This window comes from Erinaceus europaeus, chromosome 23 (assembly GCF_950295315.1).
Source record: "Erinaceus europaeus chromosome 23, mEriEur2.1, whole genome shotgun sequence".
Taxonomy (NCBI): domain Eukaryota; kingdom Metazoa; phylum Chordata; class Mammalia; order Eulipotyphla; family Erinaceidae; genus Erinaceus; species Erinaceus europaeus.
The window spans coordinates 14,035,938-14,057,196 of NC_080184.1; the positions used below are offsets into that span (position 1 = coordinate 14,035,938).

General features: G+C 66.3%; 2 protein-coding genes across 7 annotated transcripts in view; both read left to right on the plus strand.

The window, feature by feature from the left end:
• WIZ (WIZ zinc finger) overlaps positions 1-2,847 on the plus strand; it is a 29,409-nt gene extending 26,562 nt beyond the window's left edge. For all 6 annotated transcript variants that reach the window (XM_060182265.1, XM_060182266.1, XM_060182264.1 and 3 more), the window contains 2 exons: positions 147-342; positions 1,285-2,847. In XM_060182265.1, coding sequence (XP_060038248.1) covers positions 147-342; positions 1,285-1,447 — 359 coding nt within the window. In that variant the 3' untranslated portion in view covers positions 1,448-2,847. The remainder of the gene's footprint in view (positions 1-146; positions 343-1,284) is intronic.
• Positions 2,848-7,316: 4,469 nt separating this feature from the next.
• On the plus strand, positions 7,317-21,141 carry AKAP8L (A-kinase anchoring protein 8 like). Its single transcript, XM_060182314.1, has 15 exons — positions 7,317-7,406; positions 11,752-11,826; positions 12,341-12,373; positions 12,600-12,849; positions 12,987-13,037; positions 13,161-13,683; positions 13,981-14,092; positions 15,827-15,900; positions 16,008-16,068; positions 16,145-16,253; positions 17,483-17,624; positions 17,764-17,869; positions 17,975-18,105; positions 20,660-20,755; positions 20,828-21,141. The coding sequence occupies exons 1-15, from the start codon at positions 7,394-7,396 to the stop codon at positions 21,062-21,064; spliced, it is 2,013 nt and encodes a 670-aa protein (XP_060038297.1). The 5' UTR covers positions 7,317-7,393; the 3' UTR covers positions 21,065-21,141.
• The last annotated feature ends 118 nt before the right edge of the window (positions 21,142-21,259 follow it).

Consider the following 21,259-nt stretch of genomic DNA (forward strand, 5'->3'; position numbering starts at 1 on the left):
CACAGCCCGCCGGGGCCCTGCCCCTGCCCCCCACAGCCCCCTGCCCGCCACAGCCCGCCGCGCCTGCCCCTGCCCTCTGGCCCCCTGCCCTGCCTCACACACACAGACCCTCCCCCCAGCCTCAGCTCCTTGCCCCCCACCCACAGAGTTCGAGCGCCGCCAAGCCCGGCCGTCGGACACCTCCGCAGCCCGGGGAGGCCAGGACGCCCACGGCCTGCAGCATAAGCTGGGGGAGGTCCGGCAGCCCCCCGTCCGCGTCCGGCCTGTCCCCTCCCTGGTGCCCCGGCCGCCCCAGACGTCCCTCGTCAAGTTTGTGGGCAACATCTACACCCTCAAATGCAGGTATGAGGGGCGGGGAGGGAGGGACCCCCACCCCCACCCCGCCGTGTGCCCACCGTGACCCCCAGGTCTCTGACGCCACGCCAGGCAAGCCCGGTGACCCTCCGGCTGTACCCCGGCCCCGCCGGCCAAATGGGGATCGCAGGCCATCGATGCCCCCGAGTTGTCACAAACGGCCGGGCGGGGGGAGCCCTCCGCACCCACCCCATGGGCGAGTCAGTTACGTAGCGGGAGGAAGGGACCAGGGGCCCAGCGGCGGGGCGCGCCTGTCACCGGGCACAAAGACGCAGGTTCGAGCCCCGGTCCCCACCTGCACGAAGGAAGCTTCCCGGGCAGTGGAGCAGGGCTGCGGGGGTCTCTCAGTCTCCCCCCGCCCCTCTCGACTTCTCTCTGTCCTGGCAAACGAAATGAAAGAGGGCAGAATGGCCACCAGGAGTAGGGTTCCTGGTGCAGGCGCCAAGCCCCGGCTGGGACCCTGGGGGCCGAGAGAGAGAGACAGAGACAGAGACATCGAGAGGGGAGGGGAGATAGAGAGACACCTGCGGCCCTGCCCCACTGCGTGGGAACCCCCCCCCCTGCCCCCTGCAGGTGGGGACCGGGGGCTCGAACCTGCATCCTTGTGATGGGAACAGGTGCACTCTACTGGGTGGGCTGCCACCCAGCCCCTCCCCATCTGATTCCTCATCTGAGTGTCCGGGTCCCTCAGAGTCTGAGAAGGAGGTGCCCCCCACCCCCCACCCCGTCCCTTCAAAGGTCCCATTAGAACCCGGGGCTCTGGAGCCCTGAGCTCAGCCTCTGGGCCCCCCACGTGGATGGCGAGGGGACACGGGGGTCAGCGGGCAGAGGCGAGCGGCTTACAGCTGGGGGTCCTGGGGTGCCCCAGCCTCGCCCCTAACCCCGTGGCCACCGGCCTCCTGCTCACGCGCTTGTGCCCCCCCGCCGCAGGTTCTGCGAGGTGGAGTTCCAGGGGCCCCTGTCCGTCCAGGAGGAGTGGCTCCGGCACCTGCAGCGGCACATCTTGGAGATGAACTTCCCCAAGGCGGACCCCCCGCCCGAGGAGCCCCCCGTCCCGCAGGCGCTGATGGCGGTGGCTGGCGACACACCCTGACACAGACATTCCAGCCCTCCCGGCCTGCCTCCTCCCCATCTGCATCCTCGTCCTCCTCCTCCTCCTCCTCCTCTTCTACCTTCTCTCCCTCCTCCTCTCCTCCTCTCTTCCTGTCTTCCTCTCTCTTCCTCTTCTGCCTTCTCCTTTCTCCTCCTCGTTCTCCTCTCTTTGCCTTTGCCTTTTTTTTTCTTTCTTTCTTAATCTGGCTGATGGCGGTGCAGGGGATTGAACCTGGGGCTTTGGCGCCTCAGGCATGAGAGTCTCTTTGCAGAGCCGCGATGCTGTCTCCCTGCCAGCCTCTCCCTTGCCCCTCAGAGGCCAGGAAGTGGGGACTCTGAAGGTCTGAAAAGGAGGTGCCCCCTCCCCCATCGGGCCACCCAGGTCCCATGGAGCCATGAGACCCCTCAAGGCCCCTCCTCTCCTCCCCTCCTCTCCTCCCCTCCTCTCCTCTCCTCTCCTTCTCTTTCTTCTCCCTCCTTCTCTTCCTCCTCCTCCTCCTCCTCCTCCCCCTCCCTCTCCCTCTCTCACATTTCCGTTTCCAAAGGAGCAAGCCAGAACCTCAAACCGGCCCCCCTCGAGGGCCGGGCACACTACAGCCAGGGCCCCCGGCCCCCGGCCCCCCGTCAAGGACTCGGGTCCCAGGGAGGTCTCCTGCAGCCCAGGCCCACCCGGTCCCCGGGGAGGAAGGCCGGCGTCAGCCCCCCAGCCGCCGCGGCCAGCAGCCAGGCAGACAGCGGGGCGGGCCGGGAGGGTGCCCTCCGTGGCCGTTTTCGAAGACCCCAAAGACTCCCGTCCGTGTCCCCACCCCCGCCGCCATGCCCCCCCCCCCCCCCCCCACGCAGCAGACACGCCGACACGCACGCACCTCGTGAGGCTGGGGGCCTGCCCTCGCCCCCCAGCCCCCAGCCCAACGAGCACTTCTCGCCACGGTGCTTGCTCAGGGGAGGGGCGTGCGCCCCCACCCTGGGAGCCCCCACTGAGCTCTCCATGCCACGGACACCCTCGCTGGCTGTCCCCCCCCTGCCCCCAGAGGGACCTTCCCAGCCTGGGAGGGAGAGCTCGGAGCTGACAGCTGCCTCCTGCCACGCCCAGCCCCTGCTCCCCCAGAGCCTGTGGGGGGCCCTGCCCCCCTCTTTTTACTCTTGCTTTCTATGTACCCCTCCTGCCCCCCTTTTTAAAAAACGCGTTTTGTGTAGAGACTCAGCCACATGGAATTTTTTTTTAATGTCACCACCGCCCTGGGCCAGGTTAGAAAAAACGGGGGAGCCCCCACCAACTCGCCCCTTTTTAACTTTTTTCAGCGGCCCCCACACTTTTTTTTTTTTGGTTATCGATATACCTAGAAGTCTGTAAATTAGATTAAAAAATTCTCTTCTGGAAAAACACCCCCAGGGCGGGCCGCCAGCTGTGTGTGTTTCTGTGGACAGGCCGGCTGGGGGCGGGCCACGCGCACACAGGCGCACACAGGCGCGCGCACACGGGGTGGGGTGGCAGGCATCCCAGCCGACGGCCCTCGACAACCCCCGACGGCCTGACCGTTCGGCGGGGGGGACGGGAGCTGGCCCCCTGGGCGGCCTGGGCTGAAAAGAAACTTGTGGTTGTTAGAAGGTTCTAGAACGGCTGGGGCTGTCCAGCCAGCCAGCATTGGAGGGGTTGGGGCGGGGAGAGAGACACCCCAACTCTGCAGGGACCAGCCGGGTTGAAGGCGCAGGACATGCCCCCCCTCCAGGAGAGAACGGACTGCAGCCCCTCTCGGGCTCACGGGGGTGTGAGACAAGGGCCCCCCCAAAACTGACAACCCCACCACGGTCCCACCTGGTAGAGGAGGAACGGGCGAGACACAGACCCCCCTCCAAGTGCGGCGGGGCCTTCAGTTCTGCCCCCCTAGACAGGGACGGGGTGGGGGAGACGGACACAACTCGGCCTGTTGGAAGAGGGCCCCGGTGACACACCCATCTGTCCCATCTTGAGGGGGGAGGTTGCCATGTGTCCAAGACTTGGAAGCAAGAAGATACAACCTTAAAAAAAATAATAATACGTGGCGCCAAGCGCAAGGACCAGCGTCAGGATCCCGGTTCGAGCCCCCGGCTCCCCACCTGCAGGGGAGTCGCTTCACAGGCGGTGAAGCAGGTCTGCAGGTGTCTGTCTTTCCCTCCCCCTCTCTGTCTTCCCCTCCTCTCTCCGTTTCTCTCTGTCCTATCCAACAACGACATCAACAATAATAACTACAACAATAAAACCACAAGGGCAACAAAAGAGAATAAATAAATACTAAAGAAATATTTAAACAATAATAGTTGCAGAGTAGATTCATTTGCAGGTGCTACATGAGGGATTTTTTTTTATTATCATGACTTGTTTGATGAGATACGCGCAGAGGGCCGGGTGGTGGCGCAGGTGTCACAGAGCTCAAGGCCCCGGTCCCCACCTGCAGGGGGAAAGCTTTGCAAGTGGTGAAGCGGCCTCTTTCCCTATCTCCCCCTCCTCTCTCAATTTCTGTCTCTACCCAATGTAAATAATATTAAAGAAAAAAAAGATACAGAGACCCCACAGCCCTGCTCAGCTCTGGCTGCTGGTGGTGCTGGTGATAGCACCCGGAGCCTCAGGCGGGAAGGCCTTTTGCAGAATCCCTGTGTTGTCTCCCCAGCCCTGAGATGGGTTTTTTTTTTTGTTTGTTTTATCTTTATTCATGAACATGAGACAGCCAGAGCCTCACTCTGGCACACGCAACATTGGGAACTGAACCCGGGACCTTGTGCTTCTGAGGTCACCTCTCTAGCTGCTAAACCATCTGAACCCGGGACCTTGTGCTTCTGAGGTCACCTCTCTAGCCGCTAAACCATCTCCCAGGGCTCAAGATACGGATCCCGGTTCGAGCCCCCGGCTCCCCACCTGCAGGGGAGTCGCTTCCCAGGCGGTGAAGCAGGTCTGCAGGTGTCTGTCTTTCTCTCCCCCTCTCTGTCTTCCCCTCCTCTCTCCATTTCTCTCTGTCCTAGCCAACAACGACAGTAACAACAAGGGCAACAAAATGGGGAAAAAATGGCCTCCAGGAGCAGTGGATTCATAGTGCAGGCACAGAGCCCCAGTGATAACCCTGGAGGCAAAACAAGAAAGATAAAATGAAGGGTGGCAGGTGGTAAGGCACCCCGTTATGCGCGCATGGCGCAAAGCACAGAAACACAGGCAAGGAGCCTGGTTCAAGGCCCCTGGTCCCCACCTGCAGGGGGGAAGCTTCACGAGCGGTGAAGCCGGGCTGCAGGGGTCTCCCTCTTTTTTTTTTTTAATATATTTTTTTCCCTCTTGTTGCCCTTGTTTTATTGTCCGGTAGTTATTATTGTTGTTATTGTTGTCGTCGTTGTTGGATAGGGCAGAGAGACATGGAGAGAGGAGGGGAAGACAGAGAGGGGGAGAGAAAGACAGACACCTGCAGACCTGCTTCACCGCCTGGGAAGCGACTCCCCTGCAGGTGGGGAGCCGGGGTTCGAACCGGGATCCTTATGCCGGTCCTTGTGCTTTGCGCCACCTGCGCTTAACCCGCTGCGCTACCGCCCGACTCCCTCTTTTTTTTTCTTTATTTATTTATTTATTTATTTTTACATTTATTTATTTACTTATTTTCCCTTTTGTTGCCCTTGTTGTTTATAGTTGTTGTTATTGCTGTCATTGTTGTTGGATAGGACAGAGAGAAATGGAGAGAGGAGGGGGAGAGAAAGACACCTGCAGACCTGCTTCACCACCTGTGAAGCGACTCCCCTGCAGGTGGGGAGCCAGGGGCTCGAACCAGGATCCTTATGCTGATCTTTGTGCTTTGCGCCACCTGCGCTTAACCCGCTGAGCTACGCCCGACTCCCTAAATATTTTATTTATTTATGATTGGATAGAGACAGTGATTTGAGAGGGGAGGGGAGAGAGACCCCTGCAGCCCGGCTTCACCACTCAGGAAGCTTCCCCCCTGCAGGTGGGGACCGGGGTCTTGAACCTGGGTCCTTGCGCACTGTCATGTCTTGCTTAACCAGGTGTGCCACCGCCTGGCCCCTCTCTCTCTCCCCCTCCTCGCAATCTCTCCGTCCTGTCCAATGGAATAATGGTTGCCAGGAGCAGTGGATTCACAGTGCTGGCGGTAAACCCCAGCCTTAACCCTGGAGACAAAAAAAATAAAATAAAATAAGAAAAAGAATAAGGAAGAAAGGAAAGGGAAGGAAAAGGGCAGGCAATGGATGGCACTGCCCTCGAGCGCACGCATTACGATGTGCAAGGACCCTGGTTCAAGCCCCCGGTCCCCACCTGCAGGGGGCAAGCTTTGCGAGTGGTGAAGCAGGGCTGCAGGGGTCTCTCTGTCTGCCCCACCTCTCCATTTTTCTCTGTCTCTGTGTAGTAAACTAGGAGGGGCGGGGAGGTCAAAATGGCCCCAGGGAACGGTGGGTTCGCAGTGTTGGTACCAAGCCCAGTGGTAACCCTGGCGGTAATAAAAAGCAAGTAGAGCCGTTGAGGCATCAGCCTGAGAACCATAGAGTCCTGTTTGCAGAAGGTCCCGGCATCACGGAGTCAAAAGGATTTTTAAAAAGTCCGGAGGGCGGCCCAGTAGATGAAGCATTGGACTCTCTCCAGTGTGACGTTCTGAGTTCGATCCCCAGCAGCACATGGACCAGAGTGATGCCTGGTTCTTTCTCCTTCACAAATAAGAAAGACACCCCAAGTTCAAGCCCCGCCAGGACTGCAGTAAAGGGAGCTTCTGTCTTGTGGTCTCTTTTACTCTCGGCCTCTTAAAAAAAATTTAAAAAGAAGTAAGGAAGGGAGTCCGGCACAGGTTAAGCGCAGGTGGCGCAAAGCGCAAGGACCGGCCTAAGGATCCCGGTTCGAGCCCCCGGCTCCCCACCTGCAGGGGAGTCGCTTCCCAGGCGGTGAAGCAGGTCTGCAGGTGTCTGTCTGTCTCTCCCCCTCTCTGTCTTCCCCTCCTCTCTCCATCTCTCTCTGTCCTAGCCAACAATGACGACAGCAATAACAATAATAACGACAACAATAAAACAAGGGCAACAAAAAAAGGAATAAATAAATAATTTTTTTTTTTAGTTAAAAAGGGGGAGTCGGGCGGTAGCGCAGGCGCTCCGATGCAGGTGCCTCCGCCTGACCCCTCTTTCGGTTCGGTTTGGTTTCCCCAGGGCACTGCTCAGCTCTGGTTTATGGTATTGCTGGGGATCAAACCTGAGGCTTTGGGGCTTCGGGCAAGAAAATCTTTTTGCATAATCCTTATGCTATCTCCCCCCACCCCGTTATTATTATTGTTGTTGTTATTTTTGTTATTATTATTAGAGCTCTGCTGAACTCTGGATGACGGTGGTGCTGGGGATTGAACCTGGGACCTCAGAGCCTCAGGCAGGAGAGTCTTTGGCACAACTCCCAGCCCCGTTATTATTATTGTTGTTGTTGTTGTTGTTGTTTTCCCAGAGCCCTGCTCAGTTCGGGCATAAGCGGAAGCTGTGCTTGAACCTGGGCCCCAGGCATGCAAGTCCCGGGCTCCAACGCATTAAGCTCCGCTGGGCGCCGCCGCCGCTGGGCCGGACGAGTAAAGTCTCGCGAGATCTCAACGTCTAAGGGGCTTGGAACGCCCGACCGCGTTTGAGCCTCCAGACGCTCCGTAGCCGCCCCGCCCCGCCCCGCTCCCTCGGGATGGTCCGGGCCGCGCCGCGCAGCCAATCCCCGGGCGCCGCAGCCAGGGGGCGGGGTCGGGGCGGGGCCCTGCCGTGATCGACGGCCGCCTCCGCCAATGGCGCCGGGGCGCGGCCCCGAGAGACGGCGCGGCCGGCCAATCAGCGCGCAGGCCGCGTCCCGCGCGGGCCAATGCGGTCGGGAGGCGGGGCCTGGCGCCGTGCGTCGCCGCCGGCGAGGGGACTGTCGCGACTTTCGCGGCTGCGGACGGCGGTGCGGGCGGCGCGGGCGGCCGTCGCCATGAGCTACACAGGTGCGCGGGGCGGGCCCGGGGCGGCGGGCCCTGGGCGGCGGGCGCGCTCCGACCCCGCGTCTCCTCGGGGGCCCCGCGGCCGCGTCTCCGCCGTCTCAAAATGGCGCCGGGCCGCAGGCTCCCGAGGCCGCGTCCCGCGCGCCCCCCCTCCGGGCGCCCCGACTCCCGGCCCGCGGGGCGACGGAACCCCGCGCCTCAGGGCCTCCCGCCCGCCCCGCTGCGGCGGCGGCTTTTCTGAGGGGAGCCGGGGTGGGGTGTCGGGGTCCCCGCAGGCGGCTGACCGGAAGTGCCCGGAGAGGTGTCGGGGGCGGTCTGAGGAGAACTGAGCGGAGCGCTCAGTACCTGCGGGGCGGGAGGACCGAGCACACACAGAGGGGCCCCACTGGAGGCGGAGACTTGAGGTGCTCGGTACCCTGAGGAGCGCTCGGGTGCTCAGTACTCCGGGGGGTGGTGCCTGGGGTGCTCAGTGCTCTGAGTGGTGTATGGGGTGCTGAGTACTCTGGGGTGGTGTATGGGGTGCTCAGTGCTCTGGGGTGGTGTATGGGGTGCTCAGTGCTCTGGGGTGGTGTATGGGGTGCTCAGTGCTCTGGGGTGGTGTATGGGGTGCTCAGTGCTCTGGGGTGGTGTATGGGGTGCTCAGTGCTCTGGGGTGGTGTATGGGGTGCTGAGTACTCTGGGGTGGTGTATGGGGTGCTCAGTGCTCTGGGGTGGTGTATGGGGTGCTCAGTGCTCTGGAGTGGTGTTTGGGGTGCTCAGTGCTCTGGGGTGGTGTATGGGGTGCTCAGTGCTCTGGGGTGGTGTATGGGGTGCTCAGTGCTCTGGGGTGGTGTCTGGGGTGCTCAGTGCTCTGGGGTGGTGTCTGGGGTGCTCAGTGCTCTGGGGTGGTGTATGGGGTGCTCAGTGCTCTGGGGTGGTGTATGGGGTGCTCAGTGCTCTGGGGTGGTGTATGGGGTGCTCAGTGCTCTGGGGTGGTGTATGGGGTGCTCAGTGCTCTGGGGTGGTGTATGGGGTGCTCAGTGCTCTGGAGTGGTGTTTGGGGTGCTCAGTGCTCTGGGGTGGTGATTGGGGTGCTCAGTGCTCTGGAGTGGTGTATGGGGTGCTCAGTGCTCTGGGGTGGTGTCTGGGGTGCTCAGTGCTCTGGGGTGGTGTATGGGGTGCTCAGTGCTCTGAGTGGTGTATGGGGTGCTCAGTGCTCTGGGGTGGTGTATGGGGTGCTCAGTGCTCTGGGGTGGTGTATGGGGTGCTCAGTGCTCTGGAGTGGTGTATGGGGTGCTCAGTGCTCTGGGGTGGTGTATGGGGTGCTCAGTGCTCTGGGGTGGTGTATGGGGTGCTCAGTGCTCTGGGGTGGTGTATGGGGTGCTCAGTGCTCTGGGGTGGTGTATGGGGTGCTCAGTGCTCTGGGGTGGTGTATGGGGTGCTCAGTGCTCTGGGGTGGTGTATGGGGTGCTGAGTACTCTGGGGTGGTGTATGGGGTGCTCAGTGCTCTGGGGTGGTGTATGGGGTGCTCAGTGCTCTGGAGTGGTGTTTGGGGTGCTCAGTGCTCTGGGGTGGTGATTGGGGTGCTCAGTGCTCTGGAGTGGTGTTTGGGGTGCTCAGTGCTCTGAGTGGTGTATGGGGTGCTCAGTGCTCTGAGTGGTGTTTGGGGTGCTCAGTGCTCTGAGTGGTGTATGGGGTGCTCAGTGCTCTGGAGTGGTGTATGGGGTGCTCAGTGCTCTGGGGTGGTGTCTGGGGTGCTCAGTGCTCTGGGGTGGTGTATGGGGTGCTCAGTGCTCTGAGTGGTGTATGGGGTGCTCAGTGCTCTGGGGTGGTGTATGGGGTGCTCAGTGCTCTGGGGTGGTGTATGGGGTGCTGAGTACTCTGGGGTGGTGTATGGGGTGCTCAGTGCTCTGGGGTGGTGTATGGGGTGCTCAGTGCTCTGAGTGGTGTATGGGGTGCTCAGTGCTCTGAGTGGTGTATGGGGTGCTCAGTGCTCTGGGGTGGTGTATGGGGTGCTCAGTGCTCTGAGTGGTGTTTGGGGTGCTCAGTGCTCTGAGTGGTGTATGGGGTGCTCAGTGCTCTGGAGTGGTGTATGGGGTGCTCAGTGCTCTGGAGTGGTGTATGGGGTGCTCAGTGCTCTGGGGTGGTGTCTGGGGTGCTCAGTGCTCTGGGGTGGTGTATGGGGTGCTCAGTGCTCTGAGTGGTGTATGGGGTGCTCAGTGCTCTGGGGTGGTGTATGGGGTGCTCAGTGCTCTGGGGTGGTGTATGGGGTGCTCAGTGCTCTGGGGTGGTGTATGGGGTGCTCAGTGCTCTGGGGTGGTGTATGGGGTGCTCAGTGCTCTGGGGTGGTGTATGGGGTGCTGAGTACTCTGGGGTGGTGTATGGGGTGCTCAGTGCTCTGGGGTGGTGTATGGGGTGCTCAGTGCTCTGGAGTGGTGTTTGGGGTGCTCAGTGCTCTGGGGTGGTGATTGGGGTGCTCAGTGCTCTGGAGTGGTGTTTGGGGTGCTCAGTGCTCTGAGTGGTGTATGGGGTGCTCAGTGCTCTGAGTGGTGTTTGGGGTGCTCAGTGCTCTGAGTGGTGTATGGGGTGCTCAGTGCTCTGGAGTGGTGTATGGGGTGCTCAGTGCTCTGGGGTGGTGTCTGGGGTGCTCAGTGCTCTGGGGTGGTGTATGGGGTGCTCAGTGCTCTGGGGTGGTGTATGGGGTGCTGAGTACTCTGGGGTGGTGTATGGGGTGCTCAGTGCTCTGGGGTGGTGTATGGGGTGCTCAGTGCTCTGGGGTGGTGTATGGGGTGCTCAGTGCTCTGGGGTGGTGTATGGGGTGCTCAGTGCTCTGGGGTGGTGTATGGGGTGCTCAGTGCTCTGGGGTGGTGTATGGGGTGCTCAGTGCTCTGGGGTGGTGTTTGGGGTGCTCAGTGCTCTGGAGTGGTGTTTGGGGTGCTCAGTACTCTGGGGTGGTGTATGGGGTGCTCAGTGCTCTGGGGTGGTGTATGGGGTGCTCAGTGCTCTGGGGTGGTGTATGGGGTGCTCAGTGCTCTGGGGTGGTGTATGGGGTGCTCAGTACTCTGGGGTGGTGTCTGGGGTGCTCAGTGCTCTGGGGTGGTGTATGGGGTGCTCAGTGCTCTGAGTGGTGTATGGGGTGCTCAGTACTCTGGGGTGGTGTATGGGGTGCTCAGTGCTCTGAGTGGTGTATGGGGTGCTCAGTGCTCTGGGGTGGTGTATGGGGTGCTCAGTGCTCTGAGTGGTGATTGGGGTGCTCAGTGCTCTGGGGTGGTGTATGGGGTGCTCAGTGCTCTGGGGTGGTGTATGGGGTGCTGAGTACTCTGGGGTGGTGTATGGGGTGCTCAGTGCTCTGGGGTGGTGTATGGGGTGCTCAGTGCTCTGGGGTGGTGTATGGGGTGCTCAGTGCTCTGAGTGGTGTATGGGGTGCTCAGTGCTCTGGGGTGGTGTATGGGGTGCTCAGTGCTCTGGGGTGGTGTTTGGGGTGCTCAGTGCTCTGGGGTGGTGTATGGGGTGCTCAGTGCTCTGGGGTGGTGTATGGGGTGCTCAGTGCTCTGGAGTGGTGTTTGGGGTGCTCAGTGCTCTGGGGTGGTGTATGGGGTGCTCAGTACTCTGGGGTGGTGTTTGGGGTGCTCAGTGCTCTGGGGTGGTGTATGGGGTGCTCAGTGCTCTGGGGTGGTGTATGGGGTGCTCAGTGCTCTGGGGTGGTGTATGGGGTGCTCAGTGCTCTGGGGTGGTGTATGGGTTGCTCAGTGCTCTGGGGTGGTGTATGGGGTGCTCAGTGCTCTGGGGTGGTGTATGGGGTGCTCAGTACTCTGGGGTGGTGTTTGGGGTGCTCAGTGCTCTGGGGTGGTGTATGGGGTGCTCAGTGCTCTGGGGTGGTCTTTGGGGTGCTCAGTGCTCTGGGGTGGTGTATGGGGTGCTCAGTGCTCTGGGGTGGTGTATGGGGTGCTCAGTGCTCTGGGGTGGTGTATGGGGTGCTCAGTGCTCTGGGGTGGTGTATGGGGTGCTCAGTGCTCTGGAGTGGTGTATGGGGTGCTCAGTGCTCTGGGGTGGTGTATGGGGTGCTCAGTGCTCTGGGGTGGTGTATGGGGTGCTCAGTGCTCTGGGGTGGTGTTTGGGGTGCTCAGTGCTCTGGGGTGGTGTATGGGGTGCTCAGTGCTCTGGGGTGGTGTTTGGGGTGCTCGGTGCTCTGGAGTGGTGTTTGGGGGTGGTGGTAAGGACCTATAGAGAGGCCACCCTAGGTGTGGACGCTTGGGGTGCTCAGTACTCCGGGTGGTGTCGGGGTGCTCGGTACTCTGGGTGGTGTTCGGCTGCTCAGTACTCCGGGTTGCTCGGTACTCGGTACATTGCAGCGCCCGCTCGCCCGCAGGCTTCGTCCAGGGTTCAGAGACCACCCTGCAGTCCACCTACTCCGACAGCGGCTCCCAGCCCACCTGCGACTATGGTGAGGGGCGGGGATGCCTGTCTGCCTGCCTGCCCGCCCGGCTGTCTGTCTGCCTGCCTGCCCGGCTGTCTGTCTGCCTGCCTGCCCGCCCGGCTGTCTGTCTGCCTGCCCGCCCGGCTGTCTGTCTGCCTGCCTGCCCGCCCGGCTGTCTGTCTGCCTGCCTGCCCGGCTGTCTGTCTGCCTGCCTGCCCGCCCGGCTGTCTGTCTGCCTGCCTGCCCGGCTGTCTGTCTGCCTGCCTGCCCGCCCGGCTGTCTGTCTGCCTGCCCGCCCGGCTGTCTGTCTGTCTGCCTGCCCGGCTGTCTGTCTGCCTGCCTGCCCGCCCGGCTCTCTGTCTGCCTGCCCGGCTGTCTGTCTGTCTGTCTGCCTGCCCGCCCGGCTCTCTGTCTGCCTGCCCGCCCGGCTCTCTGTCTGCCTGCCCGCCCGGCTGTCTGGATGGCTAGCTGTGCGGCTGCCTCTCCAGCTGTCTGTCCCGCTGGCTGGGGGAGACGGCCTAGTCACGCCCCATCTTTGCAGGCTACGGGAGTTGGAACTCCGGGTCGGGCAGGGGTGAGTGCCCGCCCCGCCCTGCCTCCCATGATCCCGCCCCGGCTCCTCCCATGACCCGGACTCCGCCCCTGACCCCCCGGACCCCGCCCCTGACTCCCCGGACCCCGCCCCTGACCCCCTGGACCCCGCCCCTGACTCCCCCGGACCCCGCCCCTGACTCCCCCGGACCCCGCCCCTGACTCCCCGGACCCCGCCCCTGACCACCCGCCGCCCTTCTGTCCTGCAGGCTACGACGGCTATGGCTATGGCTATGGCTACGGCCACGGCCAGGAGAGCAGCTCCGGACCCGGTTCGGGCTACGGCTACGGCCCCGCCGCCCCCGGGCCCTGGACGGCGCCGCGCCCCGGCTCGCTGTCCAACCCCGCGGCGGGCCGCGACCCGGTGCTGTGCCGGATGAGCCAGCGCGACGTGCTGCCCGACAACGACGGCCACGTGCTGCCACTGCCGGGGGGCGTGTACGGCGCGGGCGCCGAGAGGTGGGGCGGGGGCGCCGAGAGGTGGGGTGGGGGGCGCGAGAGGGGGGCGGGGGCGCCGAGAGGTGGGCGGGGGCGCCGAGAGGGGGTGGGGTATTGTGGCTGCTCACCCCCCCGCCCCGCCCCGCCCCGTCCCGCAGCTCCTGTCTCTGGACGCAGCCTGGGCGGCCCCGGGAGGCTCTGCAGCACAGGTGGGCGCCGGGCCCCGCGGCAGGGCCAGCGGCTCTGGCCGACATCCTGGAGGGCTTCCGGGAGGAGGCAGGAGGGCGCGGGGGCTGGGAGGACCCCGCGGACCGACCCCGCCCCGCCCGCAGGTACGAGGCGTTCGAGGCCCCCGAGCCCCGGCCCGGCCCGGCGGAGCGCGAGCGCTGGCCCGGCTACGACTACGGCGGCGGCGAGCCGGAGCCCGACGCGGACGCGGCCTTCGAAGGGCAGCCGGGCGCCTACCGCGACCAGTTCCGCCGCGCGGGGGGCGGCAGCGACGGCTTCGGGCTCGGCCCCGGGCCCGGCCCGCGCACTCAGGGCTGGCGGGACCCCCGCGCCGGCCGCGCGCCGCCGCCCCCGCCCCCGCCGCCGCCGCCGTCGGAGTACGCGCGCGCCTGGGAGGACCCGCTGGGGGCCCGCGGCCAGTGTCTGCCCGGCGCGTCGCGGCTGCCGTCGCTCTTCGCGCACAACATCATCCCCGACTACGGCGGCTTCCCGGCGCGCGCGGCCGGCGCCTTCCCCGCGGGCTCCCGGCCCGCCCCGGGCTCCGGCTTCGGCTCCGGCTTCGGCTTCGGCAACGGCATGAAGCAGCTGCGGCCGACCTGGAAGACCTGGACCAAGACCGACTTCCGGGTGGGTGGGCGGCCGGGGCCGGGGCGCGGGGGCGGGTTATGGGCGCTGGGCCGGTGGCGGGGCGGGGGCGGGTTATGGGCGCCGGGGGCGGGGCGGGGGCGGGTTATGGGCGCTGGGGCGGGGCGGGGGCGGGTTATGGGCGCTGGGCCGGTGGCGGGGCGGGGGGCGGGTTATGGGCGCCGGGGGCGGGGCGGGGGCGGGTTATGGGCGCTGGGCCGGGGGCGGGTTATGGGCGCTGGGCCGGGGGCGGGGCGGGGCAGGGGGCCGGGGCGTGCGCCGAGCCGGCCCTGTGCGCAGGTCAAGAGGAAGAAGAGGAAGCAGCCTGGCAACTCCGAGGGGCCCGAGGCCAAGGCCGCGCGCACCGACGGCTCCGAGAACAGCGACTCGGACAATGGCGAGGCCGACAACGGTGCGCGGGGCCGGGGCTGCCCTGCCCTGCCCTGCCCTGTCGCCCCTCTGCCTCCGCCCTGCCCTGCCGCCCTGCCCTGCCGCCCCGCCCTGCCGCCCCTCCGCCCTGCCCTGCCGCCCCTCTGCCTCCGCCCTGCCCTGCCACCCCTCTGCCTCCGCCCTGCCCTGCCACCCCCTCCGCCCTGCACTGCCGCCCCTCTGCCTCCGCCCTGCCCTGCCACCCCCTCCGCCCTGCACTGCTGCCCCTCTGCCTCCCCCCTGCCCTGCCACCCCCTCCGCCCTGCCCTGCCGCCCCTCTGCCTCCCCCCTGCCCTGCCACCCCCTCCGCCCTGCCCTGCCGCCCCTCCGCCCTTCCCTGCCGCCCCTCTGCCTCCGCCCTGCCCTGCCACCCCCTCCGCCCTGCCCTGCCGCCCCTCTGCCCTGCCCTGCCGCCCCTCTGCCTCCGCCCTGCCCTGCTACCCCCTCCGCCCTGCACTGCTGCCCCTCTGCCTCCCCCCTGCCCTGCCACCCCCTCCGCCCTGCCCTGCCGCCCCTCCGCCCTGCCCTGCCGCCCCTCTGCCTCCGCCCTGCCCTGCCACCCCCTCCGCCCTGCCCTGCCGCCCCTCTGCCCTGCCCTGCCGCCCCTCTGCCTCCGCCCTGCCCTGCTACCCCCTCCGCCCTGCACTGCTGCCCCTCTGCCTCCCCCCTGCCCTGCCACCCCCTCCGCCCTGCCCTGCCGCCCCTCTGCCCTGCCCTGCCGCCCCTCTGCCTCCCCCCTGCCCTGCCACCCCCTCCGCCCTGCCCTGCCGCCCCTCTGCCTCCGCCCTGCCCTGCCACCCCCTCCGCCCTGCCCTGCCGCCCCTCTGCCTCCGCCCTGCCCTGCTACCCCCTCCGCCCTGCACTGCTGCCCCTCTGCCTCCCCCCTGCCCTGCCACCCCCTCCGCCCTGCCCTGCCGCCCCTCTGCCCTGCCCTGCCGCCCCTCTGCCTCCGCCCTGCCCTGCCACCCCCTCCGCCCTGCCCTGCCGCCCCTCTGCCCTGCCCTGCCGCCCCTCTGCCTCCGCCCTGCCCTGCTACCCCCTCCGCCCTGCACTGCTGCCCCTCTGCCTCCCCCCTGCCCTGCCACCCCCTCCGCCCTGCTCTGCCGCCCCTCTGCCCTGCCCTGCCGCCCCTCTGCCTCCCCCCTGCCCTGCCACCCCCTCCGCCCTGCCCTGCCGCCCCTCTGCCTCCGCCCTGCCCTGCCACCCCATCCGCCCTGCCCTGCCGCCCCTCTGCCTCCGCCCTGCCCTGCTACCCCCTCCGCCCTGCACTGCCGCCCCTCTGCCTCCGCCCTGCCCTGCCACCCCCTCCGCCCTGCACTGCCGCCCCTCTGCCTCCGCCCTGCCCTGCCACCCCCTCCGCCCTGCCCTGCCGCCCCTCTGCCTCCGCCCTGCCCTGCCACCCCCTCCGCCCTGCCCTGCCGCCCCTCTGCCTCCGCCCTGCCCTGCCCTGCCACCCCCTCCGCCCTGCACTGCCGCCCCCTCCGCCCTGCCCTGCTCCCCCTTCCACCCTGCACTGCCACCCCTCCCCCTCTGCCCTCCCTGCCCAGCCCAGCTACCTCTCTCCGCCCCTGCCCTGCCCTGCCACACCTGCCCCAGCCCTGCCCAGCTACTCCTCTCTGCACTCGCCCTGCTACACTCTCCTTTCCTCCTCATCCCGGTTACCTTCTCTGCCCCTGCCCTGCTTCCCTCTGCCCATACTGAGCGCTCGCTCTTGCAGATGAGGGCACCGAGGGGGAAGCCGCCGCCGAGGGCGCTGAAGGCGCCGAGGCCACCGAGAAGGCCCCCAAGCCCGTAAGTGGCCCAGCGGGAGGCGAGGGCAGCGGGCGGCGGGGCTCCGAGCGCACAGAGCGCACAGGCCGAGAAGGCTGCTAGAGGTCCGCCCGCCCGCCCTGTCTCAGGAAGAAGACGAGGAAGGCAAGGAAGCTGGGAAGGAAGGAGCCAGAGACGAGGCCGAGAGGGGTGAGTGGGGGGCTCTCCTTGAGCCCTGAGGGAGAGACGGGGGCCGTCGGCCGGGGCTGACCGGCCGCACCCCCAGGGCCCCCGAGCGCGCAGGACGAGGGCGCCGCGTCCAAGCGCAAGCAGCTGGCGGCCAAGAAGACGCAGGACAGGCAGAAGCGGCGCCAGCGGGACCGCATGGTGGAAAGGTAACGGCCGCCCCCGCCGGGCCGGGCCGCCGCCCGCAGAGCCCGGGAGAGCTGCACTGGGCCGGGGCCGGAGCTCAGCAGCCTCCTGCTCCTCTCTCCCTCCGTGCATGGACCCCGGCCCCCGCTGGCCGCCTGCCCGCCCGCCCGCCCGCCCGTCCACCCGCCCGTCCGCGGGCCAGTAGCCTCGCTCCCGACCTGAGGCCCGCCGCCGCCGCTGCTGCCGCCGCCGGAGATGGTGGCCTTGGGGCTGTGCTGTGGCGGCCTCAGGCCTGCCCTCTGCCCCGCCCCGGGCCGGGCCCCTCGTGGTGGGCGGCTGTCTGCCCTCAGGGCTCCCGCACTGGCGATGCCGCCGCCTCCTCCTCCTCTTCCTCCTCCTCCTCCTCCTCCTCCGCCTCAGACTCTTGCTCTTGCTGGACCTTCCTCAGCCTCGCCGGCGCCTGGCCCCCGGGCTCTCCAGACAAAGCTGACCCCGTGGCCCAGATAAGGACGTCCGGCAGAGGTAGGGACCCGCCCCGAGGCTTCCTCGGTGGCGGCCGGCCGCCCGCCTCCGCCCCTTGCCACGGTGGCCCGCTAGGCCGGCCCAGGCCCCGCCCGGGCATCTGCTGCGGACGCCGGGCCCAGACGGCACCTCGCCCGCCCGCCCGCCCGCCCGCAAGGCCACGGCCGGGCGGCTCCAGGCTGCCCTTGGCAGACTCGCCTCGGCCCGGCCCGACCCGGCCCGGTGTCTCCCCGGAAGAGGAAGACGAGGCCGCCGTGAGGCTGGCAGGCCTGCCCTCCTCGCCCCTCCCGACACCACCCCCGCCCAGGCGAGCGAGCGAGCGAGCCCAGGCGCTCAGAGCAGACGACGGGCCGGGCCTCTGTCCCCGGCCCCCCCCACCCCCGGAGGAGGAAGCAGCATTGCCTTGCGGGTCCCGGGCCCCCGCCCGCCTCAGGACCGTGCTCACTCTCCCTCCGCGCTCAGCTCGGCCCGCGGCCCGGCCCGGCCAGTGCGGCCTCCTGTAGTGAGGCCCTCCGGCTACCTCCAGCGGCGGCGGCTCCTGCCTGAGGAGGAGGCGCTCCTCCCGGCCCCCGTGGCAGCGACCGCAGACCCCCGCCCCCTCCCCCCTCGGCCAGCCCGTCCCCTGCTGGGACCGCGCTGCGAGGCCGTGAGCGAGGCCGGGTGGGGTGAGGCGGCAGCGCCGTCCGCCGGGCCGGGGCCCAGCCCCCTCCCCGCTGTCCTCTGCCCGCAGGATCCAGTTCGTGTGCTCGCTCTGCAAGTTCCGCACCTTCTACGAGGACGAGATGGCTGGCCACATGGACAGCAGGTTCCACAAGGAGCACTTCAAGTACGTGGGTACCAAGCTGCCCAAGCAGACGGCCGACTTCCTGCAGGTGGGCCCCGCAGCAGCGCGCGCGCGCGCGCGTGCGCGCGCGCGTGTGTGTGTGTGTGTGTGTGTGTGCCGAGCCCCTGCCGCCCACCCTGTGTGTTGAACCCCTGCAGCAAAAAAAAACACACACCGCCCCCCCGCAGGAGTACGTGACCAGCAAGACCAAGAAGACCGAGGAGTTGAGGAAAAACGTGGAGAACCTCGATGCTCTGATCCAGCACATCTATAGAGACCAGGACCTGACCCTCGGTGCGGGGTGGGGGCGGGGGAGGGTCCTGGGGGCTCCTGAGCCTGGGGCAGGGCAGGGTCCTGGGGGCTCCCGGGCCGAGGCGCCGACGCGGCGTGTCCCCGCAGAGATCGCCATGGAGCACTTCGTGCGGAAGGTGGAGGCTGTGCACTGCGCCGCCTGCGACCTCTTCATCCCCATGCAGTCGGGCATCATCCAGAAGCACCTCAAGACCACCGAGCACAACCGCAACCGCAGGGTAAGCGCCGGCCGGGCCTCCCAGCCAACTCTGACCCCGCGCACAGCTGAGTCCTGGGCTTTGGGAAAGGGTTCTCGAACTTGGAGACAGTGCCACGGGGAACCAAGCACAAGGACCCGGGTTCGAGCCCCTTCCCTCCTGCAGGGGCAAAGCTTCAGGAGTTGCGACGCAGGGCCGCAGGTGTCTGGCTCCTCCTCTCTCAGTGTCTCTCTGTGTCTGCCCGATACAGTGGAACAAGAGGGAGCAGCAGATTCCTAGTGCAGGCAGCCAGCCGCAGCGAGAACCCTGGAGGGATATGGGGGGGAGCTACGTATTGGGACGGGGCAGTGTTACAGTGCACAAGGCCCCGGGTTCAAGCCCCTGGTCCCCACCTACAGGGGGGAAGCCTCACCATTAGTGGAGCAGGGCTGCAGGGGTGCGTCTCTGTCCCCGGCTCTCCAGCCAGTCAGTGGTGCTGATGGCAGGTGAGGGAGGGGTGAGGCCGGCGTGGCTCTGGGCCCCGCCTCACCTCCTGGCCTGGGGTTCTTTCTCCACGGTGTTTCTGTTTTCTTTGGCTTTTTAACTTGAGCACTACTCAGCTCTGGTTTATTGGGGTGAGGGGTGGGGGCCTTGAACCCAGGACTTGAGAGCCAAGCCTCACCTCACTTCAGGCACAGGGGTCTCTTGGCCTAACCCCGGTGCTGCCCCCCGCCCGAGGGTTTTGCTGCAGGTGCTTAGCGGGGTAGGCGCCTGGTTTATTCTTTCACTGGGTGGAAGGCAGCCCACCAGAGGCAAGGGGGAAGGCCGAACCCGGGTCCTCCCGTGCCCAGCCTCCGCCCAGCCACCGCCCAGCCCTCTTCCAGTACCCGCACACAAAGGCCGCCTTGCTCCGCCCCGATTGACAAGTGGACCCTGGAGCGTCTTGGAAGACCGTTTGCCCCACCTGAGGGTGTGGGCCTGCCTGCGCGGGCATTCTTATTTTATTCTGCCACCAAGGTCCTGCCCAAACTACGAATCCATCGCTCCCGGTGGCTTTTTTTTTTTTTTTTTTTTTTTTTTGCCTTCACAGTTATCCCTGCAACTTGGTGCCACAGTCACAAGTCCACTGTTCCTGGGGGCCATTTCCCCCCTTGTTGCTGCTGTTGTTGGATAGGACAGAGAGAAATGAGAGAGAGACCGGGAAGAGAGCCACCTGCAGACCTGCTTCATCACCTGTGAAGCGACCCCCTCCCCTGCAAGTGGGGAGCCGGGGGCTCGAACCAGGATCCTTCATGGGTCCTGGCGCCTTGTGCCACCTGCACTTAAACTGGTGCCCACCATCCGACCCCCCTTTTATTTTTAATACGAGAGGAGGCATGTGAAAGGGAGGTGGCGTCCGCAGCACTGCTCCCTCCCGGCAGGTGGGGCTGGCCACGTGGGCCCTCGCACATGGCCGCGCCTGTGCCCCGCCTGCTGCCCCCCACACCCCCACTGAGCTCTGCACACTGCGTGCGTCCTGGGGGCTGAAGGGCTTCAGCCGGCGTCTTCTCCCTCCTGTGTGGGCTGGGGCGCCGTCCACACCCCCGCGTGCGGTCTCTGCCCCGCCTTGGCACTGTGGCACCTGTAGCGGCGCTGCCTAGGGCCGGGGCCGCCAAGCCCGCCCGGTTGGCTGGTCCGCTTTCGGTTTCTCCCGTGCGGTTCAGGCTCGAGCCGCCTGCCCGCCCGCCGCTCTCTGCTCAGGCTTTGGATCTCTCTCTTTCCCCCCAGAGCCCGGCCCAGCTGTGGTTGACGGTGGGGTGGGGGACTAGACCTGGGACTTGGGGGTCTGCAGAACCTCTGTGCTGCCTACCCTTGCCTCTGGCCTAAATACAGAAAAGCCTTTTTTTTCTTGCCTCCAGGGTTATTGCTGGGGCTCGATCAAATGCACTGTTCTAGGCTATTGTGTTGCCGTGTTTTCTCTTTTTTTGTTTTATTGTTGTAGTTGTTGTTATTGATGTCGTTGTTGTTGGACAGGACAGAGAGACATGGAGAGAGGAGGGGAAGACAGAGGGGGGGAGAGAAAGACAGACACCTGCAGACCTGCTTCACCGCCTGGGAAGCGACTCCCCTGCAGGTGGGGAGCCGGGGGCTCGAACCGGGATCCTTAGGCCGGTCCTTGTGCTTGGCACCACCTGCGCTTAGCCCGCTGCGCTACGCCCCGACTCCCTTTTCTTTTTTTAAATAAGATTTGGTTTATTTATTAATGAGAAGCATAGGAGGAGAGAAAAAGAACCAGCCGTCACTGGACCATGGCCGCCCTTGTTTTTTTTTGTTACTGTTATTGATGTCATTGGAGGGGAAGACAGACACCTGCAGACCTGCCTCTGCGCCTGTGAAGCGGCCCCGCCGGTGGGGAGAACAGACTCCTCGCTGAGCCCGGCTGACGGAGCCCGGGGCCACCTGGGAGTCCCGTGCGGGCCGGCTGCGGGTGTCTGTCTGAGGCGGTGGGGCAGGTCCCCCACCCGGGGAGGGCGGTCGGGGTCTGGGAGGTGGCGGCTGTGCTGGGTTGTTGGGGCTCCGCCCGACCCGACCCGACCCGCCCCGCCCGCCCGTCCAGGTGATGCTGGAACAGTCCAAGAAGTCGTCGCTGATGGTGGCGCGCAGCATCCTCAACAACAAGCTCATCGGGCAGAAGCTGGAGCGCTTCCAGAGGGTGAGCCCCGCCGCCCGCCGCCCCGCCGCCCGCCGCCCGCCCGCCCCGGCTCATACCCCCGTCCCCCCGCAGGGTGAGAACCCGTTCGTGGACAGCCCCGAGGAGGAGAAGGAGCCGGAGCCCGAGCCCGAGCCCCAGGAAGCTCAGGCGGGCGGCCTGGAGGAGGCGGCGCAGCCCCCCGCGCCCCCCGAGGGCGAGGGCGAGGGCGAGCCCCTGCTGGGCGGCGCGCTGCAGCGCCGGGTGCGCGGCATCCCCGGGCTCGACGTGGAGGCTGACGACGACGAGGAGGCCGGCGGGGCTGCGCCCTGAGCAGCAGCAGCAGCAGCGGGCGGGCGGGCGGGCGGGGCGGGGCGGGGCGCCCGCACCCCAATAAACCGCTCCACCGAGACGCGCCTCCGAGCCTTCTCTGCGCCTGCGCGGGGCCGGGCGGGGAAAAAGCGGGCGGGAGGTGCGGGGCGGCATTGCGCCTGCGCGCGGCGCGACCGGAAGTCCTGCCGCGGCGGG

What these genes read in the sequence shown, in the direction of transcription:
- AKAP8L (XM_060182314.1), top strand. An exon ending in GAACTCCGGGTCGGGCAGGG is followed by an intron (nt 12,374 to 12,599) that starts GTGAGTGCCCGC and finishes TCTGTCCTGCAG; the next exon opens with GCTACGACGGCTATGGCTAT. An exon ending in GGACCAAGACCGACTTCCGG is followed by an intron (nt 13,684 to 13,980) that starts GTGGGTGGGCGG and finishes CCCTGTGCGCAG; the next exon opens with GTCAAGAGGAAGAAGAGGAA.